Below are 25,046 nucleotides of genomic sequence, written 5' to 3'. Positions count from 1 at the left end.
CTTGAGTTTTTGTTGTTTTATTACAGCGACATATACAAGAGAAGAATTAGCTTGCTCTGTTTAGCAAAATAAACACTACACTTATACGGTATAAACCAGCCTTTGATAAATTGAACACAACATTCCTTTGGAACTGGTTTGTTGGGAGCCTCAGAGGCTCCAAGTTGAATTCAATATGGCAGCCATGCCAGTGAAAGGTTTTCTTTATGGATGTTCACTTAAATGACTGTATGATGGGACTGTTTTTACCCCACCATCATCAATTGACCGACTGTTCAAAACACCCTTCAGTCATCACGCTGTTGGTAAAACAATCCTTAACACTACCATTTCTCGAGAAGAACCAGAATGATCTCAAATTTTATGTTTAGGCTCCCCTTGTTCCCTAGTTGTGCATGTTTAACAGGCGGCCATTTTGAATTTAGAGAGGTGCCATGTAAATACTGTTATAGCTAATTTCTCAGAAAGGATTAAATTGATATTTCTAAAGTTCCACAGGTAGGTTTCCCATTATACCTAGCTAAGAAGGGTTTGGTATTAAAATAGGAAAACACAATATATTGGTGGATTTATACATCCAGAAGCCACCCATCATAAAATTGAAAACAACATCCTATTAAATGGAAAATAAAGATATGCACTGCATATAAAACAGTCAAATTGATCCCTTGCCTGGTGTACTGTACCCAAGTGAAAAGAAATTTACAACTTAAATTTAAAACTTTGGAAGAAATTTCTTTTTATGAGTTTTTGTGGGATTTTGGATAAAAAAGGGCAAATTTGAATCTGCTCTTTTAATAAGAGGGAGTTTCTGTCTAAAAAAATTGTTCTGTTGAAAGTTGAATACAATTACCATCAAAGTACCATATCTGTTCTATTATCAGATGAATTGACTAGTATTAACCAAGCTAGATTTATGTCGCACTGAAAACACTCAACATTTATCGGACAGTGTTATTTTCCTATTTAAGCAGCTACAGTAAACAATGAACACACTTCCCATACCAAAGATCAAAAAAAAAAATTAAAAAAAAAGTTCAGTGGATTTATGTTCCTAATTATAACCAAATGTGAATGGGCAATGTATTCTTTGAGGTAGGTCAGAGGTCAAAATGCATGAAGGTCAAAGTGAACTACTTTCAGTACATGTGCACTACCTCAGAGTATGAAGTCAAAGTGACGAGTAGTGCAAGTGCAATACAGCCCTGAAAAACTTTTTTTTTAATGTACATTTTGTAGGTTAAAGGTCAATATATAGGTCATGGTGACCTACTTTGGTACATGACACACACCTAGCTATACCTACTCACCTATAGGTGCACCAGGATGCCCCAAGCAAGAAGTTCCTGTGACTAGTAGTGCCCAGAGAAACTGTTTCTTTGATGTAGGTCAAAGGTAAAAAACATAGGTGAGAGTGACCTACTTTTGATCCTAGGCTTAGCCATGTATAAAGTTCCAGTGAGATAGCCCCTGGATGAGACTTATTATAGAAGGGTGATTGGAGGGAAACATGGAAACAACATGGACTAAAAGATCATTTTGACCTTATAATTCTGATAGGGAATTGTTTATGTACACAAAGTGGACAATGTGCAGCTTCATTAACTACAGCTTCGATTATTACTAACATCTTGGTATTCCATTAGAAGATATTTGACATCTGAAACCAATGACATTGCTAGGAATCAAGCATGATAAAATTTATTTATTTAAAAAAATACTTTAAAATATTAATTAACAAAGAGACCCAGGGTCACAACATGACTATTATATTCAATAAAAGATTTCAAATTTAATGCCCAGTAGGCTCTTTTATTCTTGAGAAGTTAGGATGTTTAGAAAAAAACTAAACCAATGATCAATACTTCTAAGTATTACTCCGAGGTGAAATATCCAAACAAGATGACATATCAAGTATTTATTGTATAACAAAACAAAAACTCTCATTCCATGTAATCAAAATCTTCTGGGATGTCAAACTGTTTGTCAATCACACTTTCTTCAAAGGAAAACTTCCGTTTAATCCAGGACTTGATAGAAAACACATTATCTGGAAACGAAAATTGAAATCTTTGAAAAAAAAACAAGAACAAGAAATATTTATTTCTATCTAAACCTCAATTAATCTGAAATACATGGAAAGGGAAGATAATTCTGGGTACCTCTAACAGAATAGAACAAAATCTTAAGTGGTTATTATCAATTTATTAACAATATTTAATATTAGGTATTGAAAAAATGCAAACAAACAAAACTTAACTGACCATATCCATTCACAGGACAAAGAATTTAATTCCAGCGTGACTGTAAAGTGATCTACCTGGCTAATTTAACTTCATAAGAAACATAGAGGTCTAAACTAACTGAATCAGTAGCATCTTAAAATTGCCAAAGGAAAAGATAAACATTACAAGAGAATTGGCACTGCTTAATAGGTTAAAGATTGGAAAATAAATCACAAGTCAGAAAAGAATCTATGCATGAAAATTTGCATTTTACAATCAGCCTAATACCAGCCGGAAGCCACTAATATTTATTTGCCCATAGACCAAATCTAATAGACTTGGGCATCAGACCTAAGCTCAACTGGGATTTCACTTTCTCTGTTTCAATAATCTGTTTTGTTGTGTATCTTTTTGATACTATCTTACCTGTCCATCTGTTGGCTGCCTCCCTAGCAACAGTTGTCTGGTTCTGAACTTCCTGTAGAACTTCTGGGTCACATTCCCTGTAGAGTTCCAATTCTGACATCAGACGAGATTTCTCCTCCCTTCTCTCTGCAAGTGCTGCCAACAACTCGGATCGATCCTCCTGTAGTTATATCACATTAACTTCATAAAAATTAAATTTATGATCATATCAAATTCCCAAACTTCCTCCATAATAATTGAAATTGCAAAATCATTTGATAAAATTATCTTTATTATCCCAGTTCAGCGTGTTTTAATAAGTCTTTGTCTTGTACGCTAACTGTAGGATGTTTCAAATATGAAAAAAAAGAAAATTCAAATTTCTATGGTAAATTGTGCTTTATCATAGTAAGTGGTGTCAGCCAATGTAAAACATCAGGATAGTATTCTGAAGCTCAGAAATATAGAAAACAATGAAAATCGAAAAGTGAAATTAACAATAATAATTCACCAACACCTCAACTAATTTGGAGGTTTGTAGAGAAGTAGACAGATATGAACATTATAATGCCATTTATTAAAAAAAAATGGATAAACAAATGAAATTTTTAGGCTTATACTTTTTGTAAAATATCTGAAAATGTATAAAACATTTGTTGTATTAAAAGCTAGATATAAATAATAAACATTTATAGATGTAATGATGTAACTATGTGGATAATGATAAACTATACCAGCTACAAGAGAGTACAGAATGATGTACTCACATTGTCTTCCTTGCCAACTTTGGCCTTTGATACAGACGTTGTTAATGCCAGCTTCTTGCTCTCTAAATCTTCCAGCTGACTAGTAAGGTCACTGATTTTTCGTTTTCTCTGAATAAAACATTAACACTGATTTATATTGATCAGCATTTTATTTATCTTTAAAGCCCTCTTCCCATGTAAAAGTATAGGATTAAAATTTAAGATTTTAACTTTTATGTGGAAAAAAATGAAGAAGGGGTCTCATTGGTTTGGTTAAGTATTGTTTAACATCCTATCAACAGCAATGGTCATTAAGGATATAGCCTCCCCTGTGTGTGCGATGTATGCATGCGTTGAATGTTTGTGTTTTGGGAGGCTTCATTACGTTCATGTTTGTCTCCTTACAATAGCGTGGAACTGATGTCAACTCTATAGTGCAACCTTAATGAAGCATACTGCGGAAGACACCCAGCAGGACACCCCACCTGTTCACATTATATTGACAATATATGGATGAGACCTTCTTTGTGGGAACAGGCTTATTTGGTGAAAAATTTAGCTTTTTTTCGGATTCACTATCTATTCCACTCTATAGTGCTTTACACAGGGGTCAAAATTAACTTTTTTCATCACCAGCAATTCATTTTTATAGCGATGTTTTCATTCATTTTAACACAAAGTAAAGGAGCGAAAATACAGGAAACACACCACTTATCAGAAAGATTTCATTTGTCATAATTTCTAATGTTGGTGTCTATTTTCCACTTATATTTTCATTATTTATTCTCGTGTATCATGTATATGAACAGATTGTCGGGGGGAAAAACATACTAGCAAAAATTAATGAGTGGACAAAATTTTAACTAGCATTTCCTTCAATTAAACTGGATTTTAGCTAGTTATAAAGAGTTGAATTTTCAAACCCTGTTACAGCAGAAATATTGGATGAAAATGCAAAAGTAAAGCTACTTCAAGTGGCTGCTGGACTTGAGAAACATGCTTCTATTGTAATCAGAATAATTATTGAGAACAGAAAATGGAAGCGGGGCAATGGCTGAACTTGAAGTTTGAATATTATTCAGAGGAAAGGACCGAAAGTGGGACACACACATTTCAATACAAATGATGGGTCAGAGGCTATATTGATACTCTTTGGGTTTCAGAAATCCCCATAGCATTTTGAAACATAGAAAATGACCCACTTTTTTTCAGGAAGTGCATTGTTTTAAGGAGAAAGACTATTTTATCTGAACACCATCCCATATAAAATACCCTGCTTGCCACTTTTTATAACCCCATCACAATATGACTTTAAAATTTAGTATGCTTTATAATCATGATGTGTAGTTGTGTTTCCCTGAAAGGCAGATAATTTAACTGATCTCTTTGAATCTTAGTAGCCTTTATAATCATGATATATTTTTGTGTTTCCTTGAAAAGCATTTAGATTCAAATATTTTTGCAAAAGTTATTGCCCTTTGTTTGTTTTAGTATCTGACTCTTGTCTGAAGATCTCCCACATTTCTTTTATAGATCTACCTGAAACTTGGTAGGCTTATAATTAATTAATTAATAAAACAGTGTTTTACTGAGTTGCACTTTGATTTTTTACTTTTATGTTTATCTCTGTAGAGCCTGACCCTGATCAGTTTTCAACCAATTTCTTTTTGTCTTTATAGACTTCACTTTGACATGAAATTGTATTTTCTCAGTGGCTGTTTGATTAAACAATTAATCAAGTGCATTTCAATATTTGTATTCACTTGATACAATACTGCATTAAATAATCTTTTTGGTTGGTATGGGCATTCCATCGATGCTGTAGTTTTAATTTTTTTTAAAAGGAAAGAAAATGGAGCAAGAAGACTAAATAATTGGAGAAGGAGAGCTATATTGGTGTACTCACATTTTGATAATAGACAATTAATTAATAACATTTCCATATTCACTTGATACAATAATGCTTGTCTTTTTGGTTTGTGATGGGTGCATTCCATCACTGCCATAGTCATGTTAGAGGGAAAGGAAAAGGAAGACTTCATTAATGGAGAAAGAGAGCCATATTGGTATACAGAGGAGTCCACTTATTTGCATATCAGTTATTTGAATATCCCGCTTATTTGCATAAAATTCTCAGGTCCCGATTTTCTTCTTCTTTATCTTTGTATTTTAATCCCGTGTATTTGCATCGACTAAAACACCGACTCCCGCTTATATGCATATATAGATTCAAAAAAATCGAAAAATTTGATTGATTTTAGGGTATTTTTGTTCTTACATTTTGACTGGCCTTACTGGGGAATGCCCAGAAGTAGACAGAAGTTCCAATCTTGTCTGTATCCACCATAGCATCATCAACAAGACTGGTGAGGATGTCCTTCACCGACATGGACGTGATTCCCTTCTCCTTCTGACACATCCTCTCCAACTCCTTCAGGGTGAAGAAGTCTTTCTGTGATGAGCAGTAATCTTTTTATAAAACTAGAATTTAAATCACCATCAACAGCACTAAAAATTTTAACAGATTTGGAACTCAATAATTCACTTCCTTTTTTTGTTATAAACACTTTACAGTCACTGACTGAAATGTTCAAAATCCCAATCAATCATTGTTGTTCATAAAACTAAGAGCACCACAAACAGATGCTAATGAATATGTCTAACCCATTGCAATGATTTTTTCATGTTGGATGTTAAATCTATGACAAAGAACCTGGCACATACATGTAAACAATAACATATTGTCTAAATGAACTGTTGACCACTGAAGAAACTTGCAGAAAAAAATGAAGATGAAAAAATGAAAAAAAAATGAAAAAGAATGAAACTGTTTCACTAATTCAATTGAATCAACATTGTGAAATCATTATTGTTACTCCACAAAAAAATAATAAGTAGTCTAGATCACATCTGAACTGTAGACCACTCAAGATACTTTACCCCACTGTTCGGTTTAAACTTTCTTTTATTCAGGGCATTTCAAAACATATATACACTCTAGTTACAAAATTGAATGTACAGAATAGGAAATAGAAACAAGTGTCTCAGACACTTATGTAAATCTATCACCTTATCATAAACAGCAAATATATTGAGGATGGACAACATATTATTTGCCATATAAGACCATATAAGAACAATGAGTAACAAAAGTTAAAGCAAGGAGAAGAAAAGGAAAATGGTGAATACTTGTTGTAGAGTTTAGGTTGTTGATACAAACAACTTTAAGTACAAAAACATACTTTTGGGATGAATAAAATTTTATGAAAACCTGTTTGTTTTAGTATATAATCTTGAATAGCTAAGACGATGACCTTATTTTCTTGTAGTGAAAGTGTCTGGTTCCCAAACAGTAAGATATCTATTGTAATATTAAAAGGAAAGGAATATAAATACTGCCTTCTTATGTCGTCGTACCTGGCACATTCTAAAAGGAAGTGGGTAGCGTTTTCAACTTGGCCGTACAGACAAAGCGGAGACTGAACAATATTTCTATTATATAAATAACTGTTTAAGGAACTACATTCCATTCATAGACGAGCATGGTAAATTTGACCCTTTCGGGATCCAAATGTGTAGTGGATAGGTATTTTCCTGCTTAACTGTTGATCGAGGTAAGATTTTAAAGCAGAAACAGATGGGTTTGATCGACCGTGAGGAGGAAGCTTATTCCATTGATCTATTGTAGAGGGTAAAAACGATTGTTTATAAAAAGCAGTTTTGCACAATATTGGAGTGACAAATGTTTGGTCCGAGTTTCTTGTATCATATTTATGTCCCTCTGAAACTGTGTTAACTATATAAATATTGGGGAGTATATTGATAGAACATTTTATGAAATTGAAGAATTTTTCGATTTTGTCTATGGTCAAATCAACTAGTCCATCCTACCTCATTGAACAATTTATCAGTACTGGTTAGCTTTGTTACTATACGTGCAGCTTCAATATTAAAATTTTCAAGTTTTTTTTTCCAAATCTTTAGGAATATTTCCCCATACAATATCGGCATATTCAAGGAGTGGTCGTGATTGTATAAAAGAGAAATAAATAGTTTGCAAAGTTTGTCTGTCTAACTGAAATTTCAACGATCTCATTATATTGATTTTAGATGAAGTTTTGGCAATAAGTACATTATTTGTATGTAATTAACTTGATCTATCCAACGACCATCCCTTGAGAAGAACACACCCAGGTGCTTCTGAGAAGATACATTATTTATAGGAGTATCTCCTGTACCCCACTGTTTGATGGACAGAATCAGACAGAGGGATGGACACAGAAGATAATAAATATGTCCATCTTAAATCAATGGATATGATATGGAGATTTGTGTAGCACACAGGACAGGACATAAACAGTTGGTGAGAAAAATAAAGATATTGCCACCTAATCAATAGCTGTCTATCAAACTATGTATTATGATGATTGTTTTCTTACCTTTTCAAAGAAAAAATCCATCATGCGAGATCTCTTCTCATCAACACTCAAACCTTTCTTTTTAGACTGAAAAAAAGAAAACTTCATGATTCACAATTCCAATACAGCTATCATAGTTATTATATAATTAGAATTCAGGACACTACATATACATGTATAGAAAGGTGAACAGGGCAGCTGGACTGCGATTTGAACCAAGGATATCAAAATTCTTTGTATTCATCCCAGAAGACATAACTTAAAAAATAGCATTCACTTGTTTTGTATCTGTGCATAAATAGACAAAAAATATGATGTTACAACTTGAAATTAAACAAGTTGATTATAACTTTCGTTCCTGGCCCCACGTACCTGTGTTATAAGTTACCATATTTAGCTGTATAGAAAGGGTTTGTGGCCCGTGGTTAGCTTATTCCTTAGTTTAAGGACAAGCCTTAAATCAATAATAGTCCCTAATAATATTGAACATTGATTCTATTGAAGGTCAATGCTTTCATAAAAATCGTTTTCCAAATACTTTACCATTGTATATGTATTCTAAAAACATCAAATAGGAACATATCATATCTCAGTCGGTGCTGTCATACTCGTCGTTGAAAGTTAAGAGTCCCACATTAGAACTTATATCAGAATACATGCACACTAACTTTCGTCGTATCAAATATGGCGCGCTTTTGAACTTCCGGGGTCGTTCGTTTCGGGGGTGTCAGAACCTAGTTGATAAGTAAAGATAGAAAAATATATGTTTGTCTACAACTCGTAAATATTAAAATGACTTGATAAGTTATAAATAATATACAATCATACACATCAACAATATTTTCAAAGAAATCAAGACAATATATTTTCGTTAGTGAAAGTAATCCGTCAATCCGTGATCCGTTTAAAAGAAATAGAGAGGGGAGACTACTCTCATTGAAAATCTCGGACAGAAATAAACATGGACGTAGGGTGAAACTTTCAATGTTTGAAACTAGGTTTTTATTTGTTTTTAATTTAACATGGATCGAAAAGCACAATACAAACACAAAGCTGATGGTGTCCAGGCGATCAGAGATCGGACTAGAAACGAGGATATCGGTAAGATAAATCACTTGCATAGAAATAACAGAATCGAACCAGGTTATACATAGCATGGTCTAGCTGCGATAACGTATACATGTACGTACATTGTAGCTCTGAACGACGGACGGACAATTTCTGACAGATGACTGCCGGATAGCACTGCAGTGAATGAATATTAGTTCTATGTTACTGTAGCTTGGCGTCGTGAATATGACAATGGGTAACACATGTACAGCTGATGTAAGCTCCCAACAGCTCAACTGCTCAACTCAAGAGCGTCCTACGTGTACTTCGGCAAATAGCCCGGCGAGTTTCCTCTGGCGCTGACACCATGCCAGAGGAAACTCGGGTTATTCGGCAAAATAATTACAAATATATACGTAACTTGCTTTTTTTTCATAATTCTGCTGAAAACGTCATTCCATCTCTTCCCTTTAGCAAGGGAAGTTTTCATTCCCTGGCTTCGAAATCCAGAATTTCTCCCTTGGTAGTTTTATTTTTTTGCCAAGTGTACATGTACATGATTGGTTAGTTCTTACTCGGTCAACGAACTGACTGTTGGTATCCTGCTCTCCATTTTATAAGCTATCCTAATGTAATACGTACTGACTGTCCAGATGTCCTGGACTCCATTATATAAGCTATCCTGAATACAATCATGCATGGCTGTTGCAGTGTCCAGGACACCCCACGCTCCAAAATATATGCTATCCTAATAGGATCCTTACTGTTGATGTCCCACACTTCATTATACTGTATAAGCTATCCTAATGGTATACTGACTGTGGGTGTCTCGCGTTCCATATATAAGCCATTCTAATAGGATCCTGGCTGTGGGTGTCCCACACCCCATTAAATATATAAGACATCATAATAGGATCCTGGTTGTGGGTGTCCCACTTCCCATTATATAAGCCATATGCATTCTTACATAGGATCCTGTCTGTCCTATCCCACGCCCCATTATATATTTAATCCATCCTAATAGAATCCTGACTGTTGTGAGGACGTTTAAATTTATTTGTATATTACTCCAAACATATCATTGTATAAAAATATATATCTCGTGAGTACTGAGCATGTCATATCTTTTTGAGTAACATGCCAAGATATTAACACTGATAAATAGATTGTTTTATCTTTTACATTAAGCATTAAGAAAGGAGAAAAAGGATAAAGTTCTCAGTGCAAAGAGGTTCCGTTTTATAACAGAGGCTGAGGCTGGAGCTGAAGTCACACAAGACGAGGTTGGTATATGTTTAAGTTATTATAACAGTAATGCTCAAGCATCATCATGCTGCATGTAATTTTTACACAGATTATAATATATGCATACAGTAAATATCAGGAAATTATGATAACTTTTGATTACAATTACAAACATTAGGAAATCTTTTGATTTTAAAAGTTCTTCTTAAAATTAGATACATGTTTTTGTATTTACTTAGATTTTTGTATGTTTATTGTTGAAAATCATTTGAAAGCAATCACCAATATATCTTTAGTCATCATTATGAGAGTGAAAATAAAACACTAATAAGTTTTTCATATTTTGATTAATTTCTTAATTCAACTCTGAAAACTGGACATATATTTTTCACATGAATTCTCATAGACCCTATGCCTTTAACTTAATGGTTACAAAGTGAAGTAAATGTCAAAGAAAACAATATTTGAATTTTATGATAATTATATATCATAGTATATGTACTTGTACAAAAAATGCATAAATGTACATCACGACAGCTTACATATATAATTGTAAATGTATACTTTTAAAAGTAGAATGTGCTTGTTTTAATTCTTCAAATTTTTTAAAGTTTAAAATTTCTATTGTTGAATATAAAATACTGTAGTGATGCAATGTATGTTTTCTAATTATTTACAATAGGCCTTCTGGCAATTCATCATCGAACGAAGATTGCATTACATACATGTAAATGCATGTATAATTATTTTGTAAATATGTGTTTTTTCCATTACTTAACGAAAAACCTCATTGTTAACTCTGAATACCTTGAATACACCAGATAGACTAATCCAATGCTGGCCAGTCCCATCATCAGGTGGATCCTCCTTCCTCAGACTTTTTGGCACTTTCCATGACGTCCTTGAGAGGTGCACCCGCTGGGTTAATCAGGCCCAACCAGGGACCGATCAGCTCTCGCTACCACTTGCTGGTACTGCGAAGTGTTGCCCTTGCCGTTTCAGCAACATCTTGTCACCTGCTGCATCACCTCGGGTAGTGATGCCTACCTGTCTCTCGTCACCTTATGTCTAGCACTGTACCTAGTGACTGATATGTTGCTGGTTTTTGTTATCAAATGAACTGTTACATGCACCTAAAAATGTAATATTATTCTGGTTTATTATCAGGTGAGAAATGCAACAGCTGGTCTCCAAAAACCTGGTCCTCATAGAATTGAAAACCTAAAGCTATTGAAGCAAGCATTCTCACAGGGGACCGTGTATATTGATGTCTTCTTCAGGTAACTTTCACTGTCATTTGAGAAAAAAATACACATGTTCATGTATATTGAAAATATGATTTTAGAAGAAATGGATGAAATATCATGATAGAACTTACTACAGGTACATACATTATTGTAGGTTATTTGAATTGCTGAATAATATTCATGAGTTGTACATAAGAAAATTAATTTTGTAGATGTAAAATTATTTATAATCAACCCAATTATGAATTACAAGTGTAATCAAACTAGGTAAAATATTAAATGTCATTAAACATATCTCTGTAGTTAGAGTAGTTTGGACAGGAGACGAAATAATGTTCAGGATTCTAATTTTGTCAACCACACAAACAATTTGCATGATGGTTCTCGAATCAAATATCTATTTGATTGAAATTAAATTCTGACTGATTTTTTGTTTGCAGTATAGAAAAATCCCTGAGCTGTCTGATTATATGTATGTAGAACAGCTAACTCCCTAATTATAAGATAACTGATTATGTGTTTACAGTATAGATAACTCCCCGAGATAGCTGATTATGTGTTTACAATATAGATAACTCCCTGAGATAGCTGATTATGTGTTTACAGTACAGATAACTCCCTGAGATAGCTGATTATGTGTTTACAGTACAGATAACTCCCTAAGATAGCTGATTATGTGTTTACAGTACAGATAACTCCCTGAGATAACTGATTATGTATTTACAGTACAGATAACTCCCCGAGATAGCTGATTATGTGTTTACAGTACAGATAACTCCCCGAGATAGCTGATTATGTATTTACAGTACAGATAACTCCCTGAGATAGCTGATTATGTGTTTACAGCACAGATAACTCCCTGAGATAGCTGATTATGTGTTTACAGTATAGATAACTCCCTGAGATAGCTGATTATGTGTTTACAGTACAGATAACTCTCTGAGATAGCTGATTATGTGTTTACAGTACAGATAACTCCCGAAGATAGCTGATTATGTGTTTACAGTACAGATAACTCCCTGAGATAGCTGATTATGTGTTTAGAGTACAGATAACTCCCTGAGCTATCTGATTATGTGTTTACAGTACAGATAACTCCCTGAGATAGCTGATTATGTGTTTACAGTATAGATAACTCCCTGAGATAGCTGATTATGTGTTTACAGTACAGATAACTCCCTAAGATAGCTGATTATGTGTTTACAGTACAGATAACTCCCTGAGATAGCTGATTATGTGTTTAGAGTACAGATAACTCCCTGAGCTATCTGATTATGTGTTTACAGTACAGATAACTCCCTGAGATAGCTGATTATGTGTTTACAGTACAGATAACTCCCTAAGATAGCTGATTATGTGTTTACAGTACAGATAACTCCCTGAGATAGCTGATTATGTGTTTACAGTATAGATAACTCCCTGAGATAGCTGATTATGTGTTTACAGTACAGATAACTCCCTGAGATAGCTGATTATGTGTTTACAGTACAGATAACTCCCTGAGATAGCTGATTATGTGTTTACAGTATAGATAACTCCCTGAGATAGCTGATTATGTGTTTACAGTATAGATAACTCCCCGAGATAACTGATTATGTGTTTACAGTACAGATAACTCCCCGAGATAGCTGATTCTGTGTTTACAGTACAGATAACTCCCCGAGATAGCTGATTATGTGTTAACAGTACAGATAACTCCCTGAGATAGCTGATTATGTGTTTACAGTACAGATAACTCTGTGAGATAGCTGATTATGTATTTACAGTACAGATAACTCCCTGAGATAGCTGATTATGTGTTTACAGTACAGATAACTCCCTGAGATAGCTGATTATGTGTTTACAGTACAGATAACTCCCTGAGATAGCTGATTATGTATTTACAGTACAGGTAACTCCCTAAGATAGCTGATTATGTGTTTACAGTACAGATAACTCCCTAAGATAGCTGATTATGTATTTACAGTACAGATAACTCCGTGAGATAGCTGATTATGTGTTTACAGTACAGATAACTCCCTAAGATAGCTGATTATGTAGTTACAGTACAGATAACTCCCTGAGATAGCTGATTATGTGTTTACAGTATAGATAACTCCCTGAGATAGCTGATTATGTGTTTACAGTACAGATAACTCCCTAAGATAGCTGATTATGTGTTTACAGTACAGATAACTCCCTGAGATAGCTGATTATGTGTTTACAGTACAGATAACTCCCCGAGATAGCTGATTATGTGTTTACAGTACAGATAACTCCCTGAGATAGCTGATTATGTGTTTACAGTACAGATAACTCTATGAGCTATCTGATTATTTGGTTGCTGTATAGATAACTCTCTGAGTTATCTGATTATTTGGTTGCTGTATAGATACAAAAATGTAACTCCCTGAGCTATCTGATTATTTGGTTGCTGTATAGATAACTCTCTGAGCTATCTGATTATTTGGTTGCTGTATAGATACAAAAAATGTAACTCCCTGAGCTATCTGATTATTTGGTTGCTGTATAGATAACTCCCTGAGCTATCTGATTATTTGGTTGCTGTATAGATAACTCTCTGAGCTATCTGATTATTTGGTTGCTGTATAGATACAAAAAATGTAACTCCCTGAGCTATCTGATTATTTGGTTGCTGTATAGATAACTCTCTGAGCTATCTGATTATTTGGTTGCTGTATAGGATAACTCCTATGAGCTATCTGATTATTTGGTTGCTGTATAGGTAACTCCCTGAGTTATCCAATTATTTGGTTGCTGTATAGATAACTCTCTGAGTTATCCGATTATTTGGTTGCTGTATAGATAACTCTCTGAGCTATCCGATTATTTGGTTGCTGTATAGATAACTCTCTGAGCTATCCGATTATTTGGTTGCTGTATAGATAACTCCCTGAGTTATCTGATTATTTGGTTGCTGTATAGGTAACTCCCTGAGCTATCTGATTATTTGGTTGCTGTATAGATAACTCCCTGAGTTATCTGATTATTTGTTTGCTGTATAGGTAACTCCCTGAGCTATCTGATTATTTGGTTGCTGTAAAGTTAACTCTCTGAGTTATCTGATTATTTGGTTGCTGTATAGATAACTCTCTGAGTTATCTGATTATTTGGTTGCTGTATAGATACAAAAAATGTAACTCCCTGAGCTATCTGATTATTTGGTTGCTGTATAGATAACTCCCTGAGCTATCTGATTATTTGGTTGCTGTATAGATAACCCTGAGTTATCTGATTATTTGGTTGCTGTATAGATAACTCCCTGAGTTATCTGATTATTTGGTTGCTGTATAGATAACTCTCTGAGCTATCTGATTATTTGGTTGCTGTATAGATAACTCTCTGAGTTATCCGATTATTTGGTTGCTGTATAGATAACTCCCTGAGATAGCTGATTATTTGGTTGCTGTATAGATAACTCCCTGAGTTATCCGATTATTTGGTTGCTGTATAGATAACTCCCTGAGTTATCCGATTATTTGGTTGCTGTATAGATAACTCTGAGTTATCCGATTATTTGGTTGCTGTATAGATAACTCCCTGAGTTATCTGATTATTTGGTTGCTGTATAGATAACTCCCTGAGTTATCCGATTATTTGGTTGCTGTATAGATAACTCTCTGAGCTATCTGATTATTTGGTTGCTGTATAGATAACTCCCTGAGTTATCCGATTATTTGGTTGCTGTATAGATAACTCCCTGAGTTATCCAATTATTTGGTTGCTGTATAGATAACTCTCTGAGTTTTCCGATTATTTGGTTGCTGTATAGATAACTCTCTGAGCTATCTGATTATTTGGTTGCTGTATAGATAACTCTCTGAGCTATCCGATTATTTGGTTGCTGTATAGATAACTCTCTGAGCTATCCGATTATTTGGTTGCTGTATAGATAACTCCCTGAGTTATCTGATTATTTGTTTGCTGTATAGGTAACTCCCTGAGCTATCTGATTATTTGGTTGCTGTAAAGTTAACTCTCTGAGTTATCTGATTATTTGGTTGCTGTATAGATACAAAAAATGTAACTCCCTGAGCTATCTGATTATTTGGTTGCTGTAAAGTTAACTCTCTGAGTTATCTGATTATTTGGTTGCTGTATAGATACAAAAAATGTAACTCCCTGAGCTATCTGATTATTTGGTTGCTGTATAGATAACTCCCTGAGCTATCTGATTATTTGGTTGCTGTATAGATAACCCTGAGTTATCTGATTATTTGGTTGCTGTATAGATAACTCCCTGAGTTATCTGATTATTTGGTTGCTGTATAGATAACTCTCTGAGCTATCTGATTATTTGGTTGCTGTATAGATAACTCTCTGAGTTATCCGATTATTTGGTTGCTGTATAGATAACTCCCTGAGATAGCTGATTATTTGGTTGCTGTATAGATAACTCCCTGAGTTATCCGATTATTTGGTTGCTGTATAGATAACTCCCTGAGTTATCTGATTATATTTGGTTGCTGTATAGATAACTCCCTGAGCTATCTGATTATTTGGTTGCTGTATAGATAACTCCCTGAGTTATCCGATTATTTGGTTGCTGTATAGATAACTCTGAGTTATCCGATTATTTGGTTGCTGTATAGATAACTCCCTGAGTTATCTGATTATTTGGTTGCTGTATAGATAACTCCCTGAGTTATCCGATTATTTGGTTGCTGTATAGATAACTCTCTGAGCTATCTGATTATTTGGTTGCTGTATAGATAACTCTCTGAGTTATCCGATTATTTGGTTGCTGTATAGATAACTCCCTGAGTTATCCGATTATTTGGTTGCTGTATAGATAACTCCCTGAGTTATCCGATTATTTGGTTGCTGTATAGATAACTCTCTGAGCTATCTGATTATTTGGTTGCTGTATAGATAACACTCTGAGCTATCCGATTATTTGGTTGCTGTATAGATAACTCTCTGAGCTTTTTAGATTTGTTGGCAGTAAAGGTAACTCCCTGCATGAGCTATCTGATTATTTGTCAACAGTATTGATAACTCTCTGAGCTGGCTGGTGGGCCTGTACACAGGACAGGATGTTGAACTACAACAGGAGGCGGCCTGGTGTATCACTAACATATCTGCAGGGACACACCAACATGCCATTGCTATCGCTAAATATGTAGCACCTTACCTTGTTACGTACCTGAGCAGTGTGATACCTGTGATTCAGGTAAGATTTGTCAATTTCAGGTTTTCCTGATATCTTTTATATATACATTTGATGATGACTATGGTTAAAATTGACTAATTACTTAGATTGGCAATTTCCAATTGAATTTTTTTAGGACCAGAGTGCGTGGGCACTAGGGAACTTGGCTGGAGACAGTAAGGAAAGTCGTACCCTGATTCAGGCCCAGGGTGTTGTCCTCCCCCTTGTACAACTACTACAAGTAAGTCATTTGTTCTGACTTCTACAACTGAAAAGTGAAGTCCTCCTGTTGTGAAATCTTGTAAATCTGCAAAAAGGTTTGAAGGCCACCCGAGACAAAGTCTCAGCTGATCTATTGCGATCACCTTTTGTCCGGCATCCATCATGCAACGTCTGTCATAATTAATTTATATTTTCCACTTCTTCTCATTAACCGACAGGCCCAGGGATATGATATTGGGTCTGTAGCATGCTGGGATGAAGGGCTACCAAGTTTGTTCAAATGAATAACCTTGACACCCATTCAAGGTCACAGAGGTCAAATATATATATGCTGAGATCTTTAACTTCTTCTTGGTAACCAAGATGTCCATATACCTGATATTAGGTTTGTAGCATGCTGGGATGAGGGTCTACCAAGTTTGTTCAAATGGTTGACCTTGACCTTTGTTCAAGGTCATGAGGGTCAAATATGCTTATATATTTAAATGACTTCTCCTTGATAACCAAGAGGCCCAGAGACCTGATATTAGGTTTTGTAGCATGTTGGGATGAAGGGCTACCAAGTTTGTTCAAATGGATGACCTTGACCTTCATTTAAGGTCACAGGGGTCAAATATACAAAATCAAAGACATCAACACCTCAGGTGACCATGAAGCTAGGCCCATGAGCCTCTTGTTTAATTCTGTAGACTGGGGTAATTGAACGCTTATTTACCAATATCAAGTTTTACTTAAAAATATTAGCTTGATCCAATACACATTTCTTTTGTTTAGTCACCTCATCCATCAGTTGTGCAGTCCGCTTCATTTGCCTTATCTAATCTGGTGAAGGAATCTCAGGACATAGCAAGGTAAGGGAGATAACTAAAATTATGAATTTGTTTATAACAATTCTTTACTTAAAGATGTCAGAATTTATTCTTAGACTAAGATCTCATAGTGTAGATCTATAAAGTTATGAAGGGGAATTTTATTTGCTATTTTGGTTTACTTTTAACAAAGTATGCTGCGTTTATTGGTATTGTATGAATTTTAATCATATTTTACCAATTGTACTGCACTTACTGCTAAGTGAAGTTTTTTGGGGGTGGTGCAGTATTGTTAATTTGCATGGAGAGAATAATCTGTATTATAAGTTTAAAACTACTAGTCCTGCTAAAATTACTGGCTCTGAAAAAAATTGAAATAAATCAAATATATAACATATTATTGCAAAGTCCATGCTATGCAAAGCTCAGGCTGCCAGCAGTGACATTTTCTAATGGAGGATGCATATTTTACAAATATTTCTAGTTTTGCTAGTATAACTTTTCTTTCTTATCTTAGGGAGATTGTTCAAGCCAAGGCATTACCCTTACTTCAAACCCACCTGACCAACACACAGGAGAATGAAGGCATTTTAACGGAGGTCTCCTGGGTCCTTACTTACCTAGCTGCCAGGTAGTCCTTTCAATGGATTTTAATTTCAGATCATCTACAGCATTTTTTATAGTGTGTTTCTTTGTCAATTAATTCTTTTCTTCAATACTTGAAAAAATGTAAATAAAATATATTGTTGATAATTATGGTAAAAAAGATTATGCTGTCAGATGAATGGATGATCAGTATATGTTTATATACGGCTATTTTTCAAACCAATCATTATCCATTTTGTGGGAAACAATGATTTATCATGGTTCTTTGTTTCACATTAATTTGATTGGTGAACATAATGGATATAACCGGGAAAAGGTTTGTTGGTGATGTGATGCCTGTGAAGAATATCGAGGGGAAATTTTATTCATTAAGGAAAAATATATGAGATGAGGGGCTCTTTTGACTGGGCCCGAGTACCAAATCATTTTTAGCTCACCTGGCCCAAACGCTTGAATGGATTTTGATGAAATTTAGTCTGGAGCATTATTTGGCAAAGGGGATCAAACTTTGTAGAAATGAATGGTGTGGCTTTTCTGGGGCTGGCGGGGCGGGGCCCAGTAGGGGAAATTTAGGTTAATCCTTTTAATCCCTACTAGTCCTGAACGCTTGAATGGATTTTGATGAAATTCGGTCTGGAGCATTATTTGGCTAAGGGGATCAAACTTTGTATAAACGGAGGGTGTGGCTCCCCTGGGGCCAGAGGGGAGGGGCCCAGTCGGAAAATTGAGGTTAATCCTTTAAATCCCTACTAGTCTTGAACGCCTGAATGGATTTTGATGAAATTTGGTCTGGAGCATTATTTGGCTAAAAGGATCAAACTTTGTATAAACAGAGGGTGTGGCTCCCTTGGGGCCGGAGGGGAGGGGCCCAGTAGGAAAATTGAGGTTAATCCTTTAAATCCCAACTAGTCCTGAATGCCTGAATGGATTTTGATGAATTTCTGTCTGGAGCATTATGTGGCAAATGAACTTTGTATAAACGGAGGATATTGCTCCCCTGGGGCCAGATTAGTGGGGCCCAATAGAGGAAATTGAGGTAAGTCCTTTAAATCCCTACTTGTCCTGAACGCCTGAATAGATTTTGATGAAATTCAGTCTGGAGCATTATGGGGCAAGGGAGATCAAACGATGTATCAATGGAGTGTGTGGCTCCCTGGGGCCTGGAGGGGTGGGGCCCAATAGCGGATATTGAGCTAAATCCTTTAAATTGCTACTAGTTTAAACCCTTGATATCCCCACCCCTTAAACATATATAGCATTGCTGGACATCAAGAGATAAACACAATCCTGTTATGAATATAAGCCCTGGGGTCTTTCCCCACCCCTAGGGACTTCTAAGTTCTTTGATATATCTTTGAAACCATTGAGATCCCCACCCTATAACCATGTATAGCATTGTTGGGCATAAAGAGATAAACACAATCCTGATCTAAAAATATGCCCTGGGGTCTTAAACACAATCCTGATCTAAAAATATGCCCTTGGGTCTTTCCCCACCCCTAGGGTCTTAGTTTCTTGGTTATATTTTTGAAATGGTTGAGATCCCAACCCCATAACCATATATAGCATTGTTTGACATCAAACAAGTGTAGATATTAACAAATTGAACATGAACATTTATTTTGAGGTTTGGTCAAATCCAACCAGGTGAGGGATACAGGCCCTCTGGGCCTCTTGATTTTTGTGCTAATGCTTTTTTGCAGGTGACATGGTGACTTAAACTTTTTCTACAAAATTAAAAATAATATGATTTTTTTGACAGTGCAGAATTTGCAGAAGAGATGGTCAAACTAGGCTTGCTCACACAGATTGTTGAAATCCTTGTTCAACTTGTGTCGACGAATCCCCATGTATTTCAGGTAATGGTCAAAATAAGAAAAAAGACATGTACACTCCAAATATGGGTCAGTGTTAATAGACCTTATTGTCCTATAAACTCACAACATGATGAACTCAGAATCTAGTCTATGATGTTCAGCGTGATTTTGTTATTCCAGATTGTGACCCCCTTACTTCGTTGTCTGGGTAACATATGTAGTGGTCTAGACGAGTACACACAAATGGCATGTACAAACCCGTCACTCCTTCAGACTCTCACCGCCTATCTGTCCTCCAGTCACCGACACATCCGCAAGGAAACCCTCTGGGTCCTCTCCAATATGGCAGGTGAGGTGATCAGAAAGCAGAACTTCAAATTCAATACAATCAATTAAATATCAGATGGTGGGCTATTCAAATCACTCTTCGTCCGTCCGTCCGTCCATCCGTCTCTAAACAATTCTTGTTATTGCTATTTCTCAAAAAGAACTGAAGGGATTGATCTTTCTCAAATTTCATATGTAGGTTCCCCTTGGTCCGTAGTTATGCATATTGTATTTTGGGACCAATTGTTTATAAAAGCATATACACATACATATCATCGAACACGGACCACGTATCTGGGAGCGTGATACTGTTGAGAACATCTAGCCTAGAAAATACTTAACTCACATACCATTCTAAAAACATATACATAAATTATCTTACTGCAAATAACTATACACTTGCATATATAAATATATAAAGAAATAGCAATACTTACATCAACCACATTAGGTTCACAGAATTCCCAAATTCCGAGACACACTCAATGCAGACACACGCAGGTAAAAACTAATTCAGACCAAAACACATGTTTGGATTCCGGATTAATATTAATATTCCACCAATATATTTACGCATTTATTTTCTTCACTTGATTATCATTATTATTTTTTGTAGTACTCTTTTATTGAAAGAGTTGTTGAATTATTTATCTATTATTACTTTATTTGTATACAATGTATTTACTGAAATGAGTACTTTATAAATTATATTTAAAGACATAATATGCAAGTAGAATGAATGTGAAATTTTTTTTATCCCCCGCGAAACGCGTTTGCGGGGGATATTAAATTGGGCTCCGTCCGTTCGTCCCTCCGTCCGTCCGTCCGTCCCTCCGTCTGTGTGTCCGTCCGAGATTCTTTTCCGGGCTATAACTCTACAACCGTTCAACGCAGCTCCTTGAAACTTTCTATATATATTAGACTAGTGCCCTAGTTGTGCCTTTTGCTATTGCGGACTTTCCATTTTCGGTACTTTTTTGTCACCATGGAAACTTAGTCAAAAATACCAAATTACTGATTCCGGGCTATAACTCAAAAACCGTTTGACGCAGCTCCTTGAAAATTTCTGTATATATCAGACTAGTGCCCTAGTTGTGCCTTTTGCTATTGTGGACCTTCCATTTTCAGTATTTTTTCTGTCACCTTGGAAACTTAATAAAAAATACCAAATTACTGTTTCCTTTTGTTTCCGGGCTATAACTCAAAAACCGTTCGACGCAGCTCCTTGAAAATTTCTGTATATATCAGACTAGTGCCCTAGTTGTGCCTTTTGCTATTGCAAACCATCCATTTTCAGTATTTTTTCTGTCACCATGGAAACTTAATAAAAAATACCAAATTACTGTTTCCTTTTGTTTCCGGGCTATAACTCCATAACCGTTCAACGCAGCTCCTTGAAACTTTCTGTATATATCAGACTAGTGCCTTAGTTGTGCCTTTTGCTATTGCGGACCTTCCATTTTCGGAATTTATTCTGTCACCATGGAGACTTAATCAAAAATACCAAATTACTGTTTCCTTAATAACTCATACTTTGAGCTTGATATATACATGTATTTGGGTTTTCATACCAACTGCGGGGCGCGGGGGATAATGCCAAGCTTTGCGGCTCCTTGTTTTTTAAATATGTAGTGTGGAAATATATGAATGACGTGTGCAAGCCCTCCTGTGAGAGGACATATTTGTAATATCAACATGTTTTGCCTGAATAAAAAGATTTTAATCAAAAAAAAAAAGTACTGAAGGGATCTTTCTCAAATTACATATGTAGGTTCCCCTTGGTCCCTCGTATTGCATTTTGGGACCAATCTGAAAACAACATGGCCAACAGACAGTCATTATCGCTAAATTTTAAATTTCATATATATAAGTTCCCCTTGTTTGAAAAGTACTGCAGGTATGTTTCTCAATTATACAGATTAGTAAGAGGAAGGGAATAATTTACATAGATTAGTAAGAGGAAGGGAACAATAGAGAGAATATCAATCTGACATGGAACCTATAAAGATCATTCAATGGTGGGCGCCAAGATCCCTCTGGGATCTCTTGTTTGTACATGTATAATAAAATTTATTTCTACAAAAATAAATTTAGTTTACATTTCATCTGCCAGTATGAAGATCACGACACTTGGGTCGGACACTATGGGATCACTTTTTCTGTTGTCGCATACATGTCATTTTACATTCCTTGATTGACGGTTGTATTTATGAAGAGTGATAGGGTGCTAATATCTTATTCTTTAGGGTCACACATCATAACCCTTATCCTGTATGAAAATGTAATGTAAATTCGCTTGTTTTGCAATTGTTGTAAAATAAATAAGTTTATTTATCATGACTGTGCAGTAAAATGTATGTTTGACATGTTTTGAGCTTTGGCTAAATTGTGTATTTAGTTCCATTTTCATCTAAGTGGAGTTGGGAGTATAGAATCTTACATGGGCTTGTTTTATGGATGGGGATTATATATCTCAATGCTAGAGTTTGGCTGGTCAGCACAAGATGTGATTGATTATTTTCTTACAATGACATACTCATCAATAAGTAAATTCCCAGTTGAATTAAACATACTTTTGTATGCAATCAGTCCGCCAAAAATCATAAATCCTAATGTTGAGATGAGGATTTACAACAATTCTGTGATGCCATGGAAACAATAAAGCGATATCATATAAACAGTTCCTTTATGATTATTGTGTATTTCTCCAGGAGAACCTCACACATGTCATACATTGGCCTTTGGGCCACTCCTCCCAGTTATCCTTGATCAAGTCACTGGAGCCTACGACATAAAGATGGAGGTAAGTTGTTTTCCTGTAGCATTTCCATTTAGTAGAATGTTCCAGTTGGACTGGATGGAACCACGCTTTCTGATAATTGGAAAGTGATGTTGAATTAGAATGTTTGAGTATGACTTTCTTGTGTCACTTGGCTGAGAAGATTTAATGAAAATTTACCAATTTTCTTTCAAAAAATTGTAATGGTTTGAATGTGGGCATGATTGATCAAAAGTCAAGGTCATTGATATTACTATTTATATAATTTCAATTCCATTGATGCAGGTATCTATACACTATGATCACGATAGCAACTATGTATCCTGACAATCTGTTGACGCTTCACAAGAATGCTTAGAATGTTCATTAGCCCTCCACCTCCGGGTCACGAGTTTGAAAGCCATATGGGCAGTTGCCTGGTACTGACTGTATGCCTGTGCACTGGCTTTCCTCCACCTCCAAAACCTGGCATGACCTTAAATGATGCTGTCTGTTAATAGGACGTTAAACAAAATAAACAAAACCTAACTTTTCAGGAAAAGAGGAAGGGTGTGGTAATTAAACATATAATAATACTTTTTTGTATTTTTGTAAGTGCACAGTGGGGTCATTAGGTCGAATACAGTATTTTTCATACATGAATATTTCCATCGATCAGTAGTATAAGGTCAATGTCAACATTTCTGCTATGGTTTTCTTTGCAGGGGTTGAGGATACTGTAAACCTTGTTTTTCTCTCAGTAAATAATTCACTAGTGAATAATATTCATCAGGACAAGACATAAATTATGTCAAGGTATTCTTATCTTTAAAATTGAAAACTTTACACATATTACTACATGCAGGTACAGGATGTTTGGGGTGGACTCAGTTCTTTTTGATTCCACAAGTATTTTTGCCTTGATCATAAAACTTAAATGCTGCTCAAACAGAAATTCATTATTTCAACTAACTATAGTAATCATCTCATAAAATCAAATGTAATATAAATACATATGTATCTGTATTTATGAAAGTAAGTCGTCTTTAATTTGTACTTGTAAAATCTCAAAATAAAGAGGAGATGTATCTGTATTTATGAAAGTAAGTCGTCTTTAATTTGTACTTGTAAAATCTCAAAATAAAGAGGAGTATAATTGTCTTGAATCCTCACCACTACAAGGAACCATTGTTAAGAGTTTTAAAGGAAAAAAATTGGTTTTATGTCTCTCCACACTTAACAAGAAGCAAACAACAACAGAGTGAAATTGAAACTAACCACCCTGGCACAATAATATGAATGTCTTCTACATATCTAGCTTATTTTATCCCCACCACTAATGTATAGTTATATAAATATCTTTTCAGGCTTTGTATCTGCTGTGTAACATTGCTTGTCATGGCGAGGAACTTTGTCTGCAGCTGTTGAATAAAGGGATTCTCCAGAAGGTGGTGCCAGTGTTGAAGTCACATGATGTGGAGATTCTTAACTTAGGATTAGCACTTATTGAAATGACGCTGCGAATGACAGAAGGGGTAGGTGATGAAATGTCCATAAATAGCTCTCGTAAAGATACCTGTCTAATATGACACCCTGTCTTATTTGGCAGTTTATACAAGAGTTGTAAAAAAAGAATTACCGTAATAAAAAAGAAGAAGAAAAACACAAGTGAATAGCTTCATTAGATTATTCATTCATAGATACTGTATATGAAGAATATTAAATACAAAACAATTTCAGAAAATGGCTGTTTCATCCAAACCCTGCCAGGAATCTTCGGTGATGATAGGAGCCAGAAGCGTGTGAATTCAGAAGAAAAATCAGAAAATGAAAGGGGGCCTTAAATGAACATTTTCATTAGAAATTGAAAATTACTTTTTATTTAAGATTTAATTTTTATTTCACTATCATAGCCATTTTTATGAAAAAGATAAGGCATGTATCCCATAATTAAATAGTTTTGTTGGTAATTTTTCCAATTTTACTATCATATTTATCCTAGAATAATCACAGATGCGA

At 35.1% G+C, this 25,046-nt stretch overlaps 2 protein-coding genes across 3 annotated transcripts in view; one reads left to right on the top strand and one right to left on the bottom strand.

Moving 5' to 3' along the window:
* Window positions 1-1,791: 1,791 nt before the first annotated feature.
* Window positions 1,792-8,526, bottom strand: LOC117332940 (meiotic nuclear division protein 1 homolog). 2 transcript variants are annotated; one of them, XM_033892021.1, is made up of 6 exons: window positions 8,338-8,526; window positions 7,816-7,881; window positions 5,655-5,828; window positions 3,398-3,505; window positions 2,652-2,811; window positions 1,792-2,050 (listed from the first exon to the last, which is right to left on the bottom strand). In XM_033892021.1, the coding sequence occupies exons 1-6, from the start codon at window positions 8,338-8,340 to the stop codon at window positions 1,944-1,946; spliced, it is 618 nt and encodes a 205-aa protein (XP_033747912.1). In that variant the 5' UTR covers window positions 8,341-8,526; the 3' UTR covers window positions 1,792-1,943. The 2 variants fall into 2 exon arrangements, with proteins under 2 accessions (XP_033747912.1, XP_033747913.1); XM_033892022.1 differs by lacking the exon at window positions 8,338-8,526 and having other exon boundaries at window positions 5,655-5,845.
* Window positions 8,527-8,720: 194 nt separating this feature from the next.
* The window catches only part of LOC117332937 (importin subunit alpha-9-like), an 18,131-nt gene continuing 1,805 nt past the window's right edge, over window positions 8,721-25,046 (top strand). Inside the window, exons 1-11 of the mRNA XM_033892017.1 lie at window positions 8,721-8,895; window positions 10,033-10,127; window positions 11,257-11,369; window positions 16,326-16,509; window positions 16,625-16,729; window positions 17,485-17,561; window positions 18,037-18,150; window positions 19,888-19,984; window positions 20,123-20,291; window positions 22,981-23,072; window positions 24,395-24,562. Coding sequence (XP_033747908.1) covers window positions 8,817-8,895; window positions 10,033-10,127; window positions 11,257-11,369; window positions 16,326-16,509; window positions 16,625-16,729; window positions 17,485-17,561; window positions 18,037-18,150; window positions 19,888-19,984; window positions 20,123-20,291; window positions 22,981-23,072; window positions 24,395-24,562 — 1,293 coding nt within the window. The 5' untranslated portion in view covers window positions 8,721-8,816. The remainder of the gene's footprint in view (window positions 8,896-10,032; window positions 10,128-11,256; window positions 11,370-16,325; window positions 16,510-16,624; window positions 16,730-17,484; window positions 17,562-18,036; window positions 18,151-19,887; window positions 19,985-20,122; window positions 20,292-22,980; window positions 23,073-24,394; window positions 24,563-25,046) is intronic.

This window comes from Pecten maximus, chromosome 8 (genome assembly GCF_902652985.1).
Source record: "Pecten maximus chromosome 8, xPecMax1.1, whole genome shotgun sequence".
In the NCBI taxonomy this organism is placed as follows: Eukaryota; Metazoa; Mollusca; class Bivalvia; order Pectinida; family Pectinidae; genus Pecten; species Pecten maximus.
This window is presented reverse-complemented; position numbering and strand designations above follow the sequence as displayed.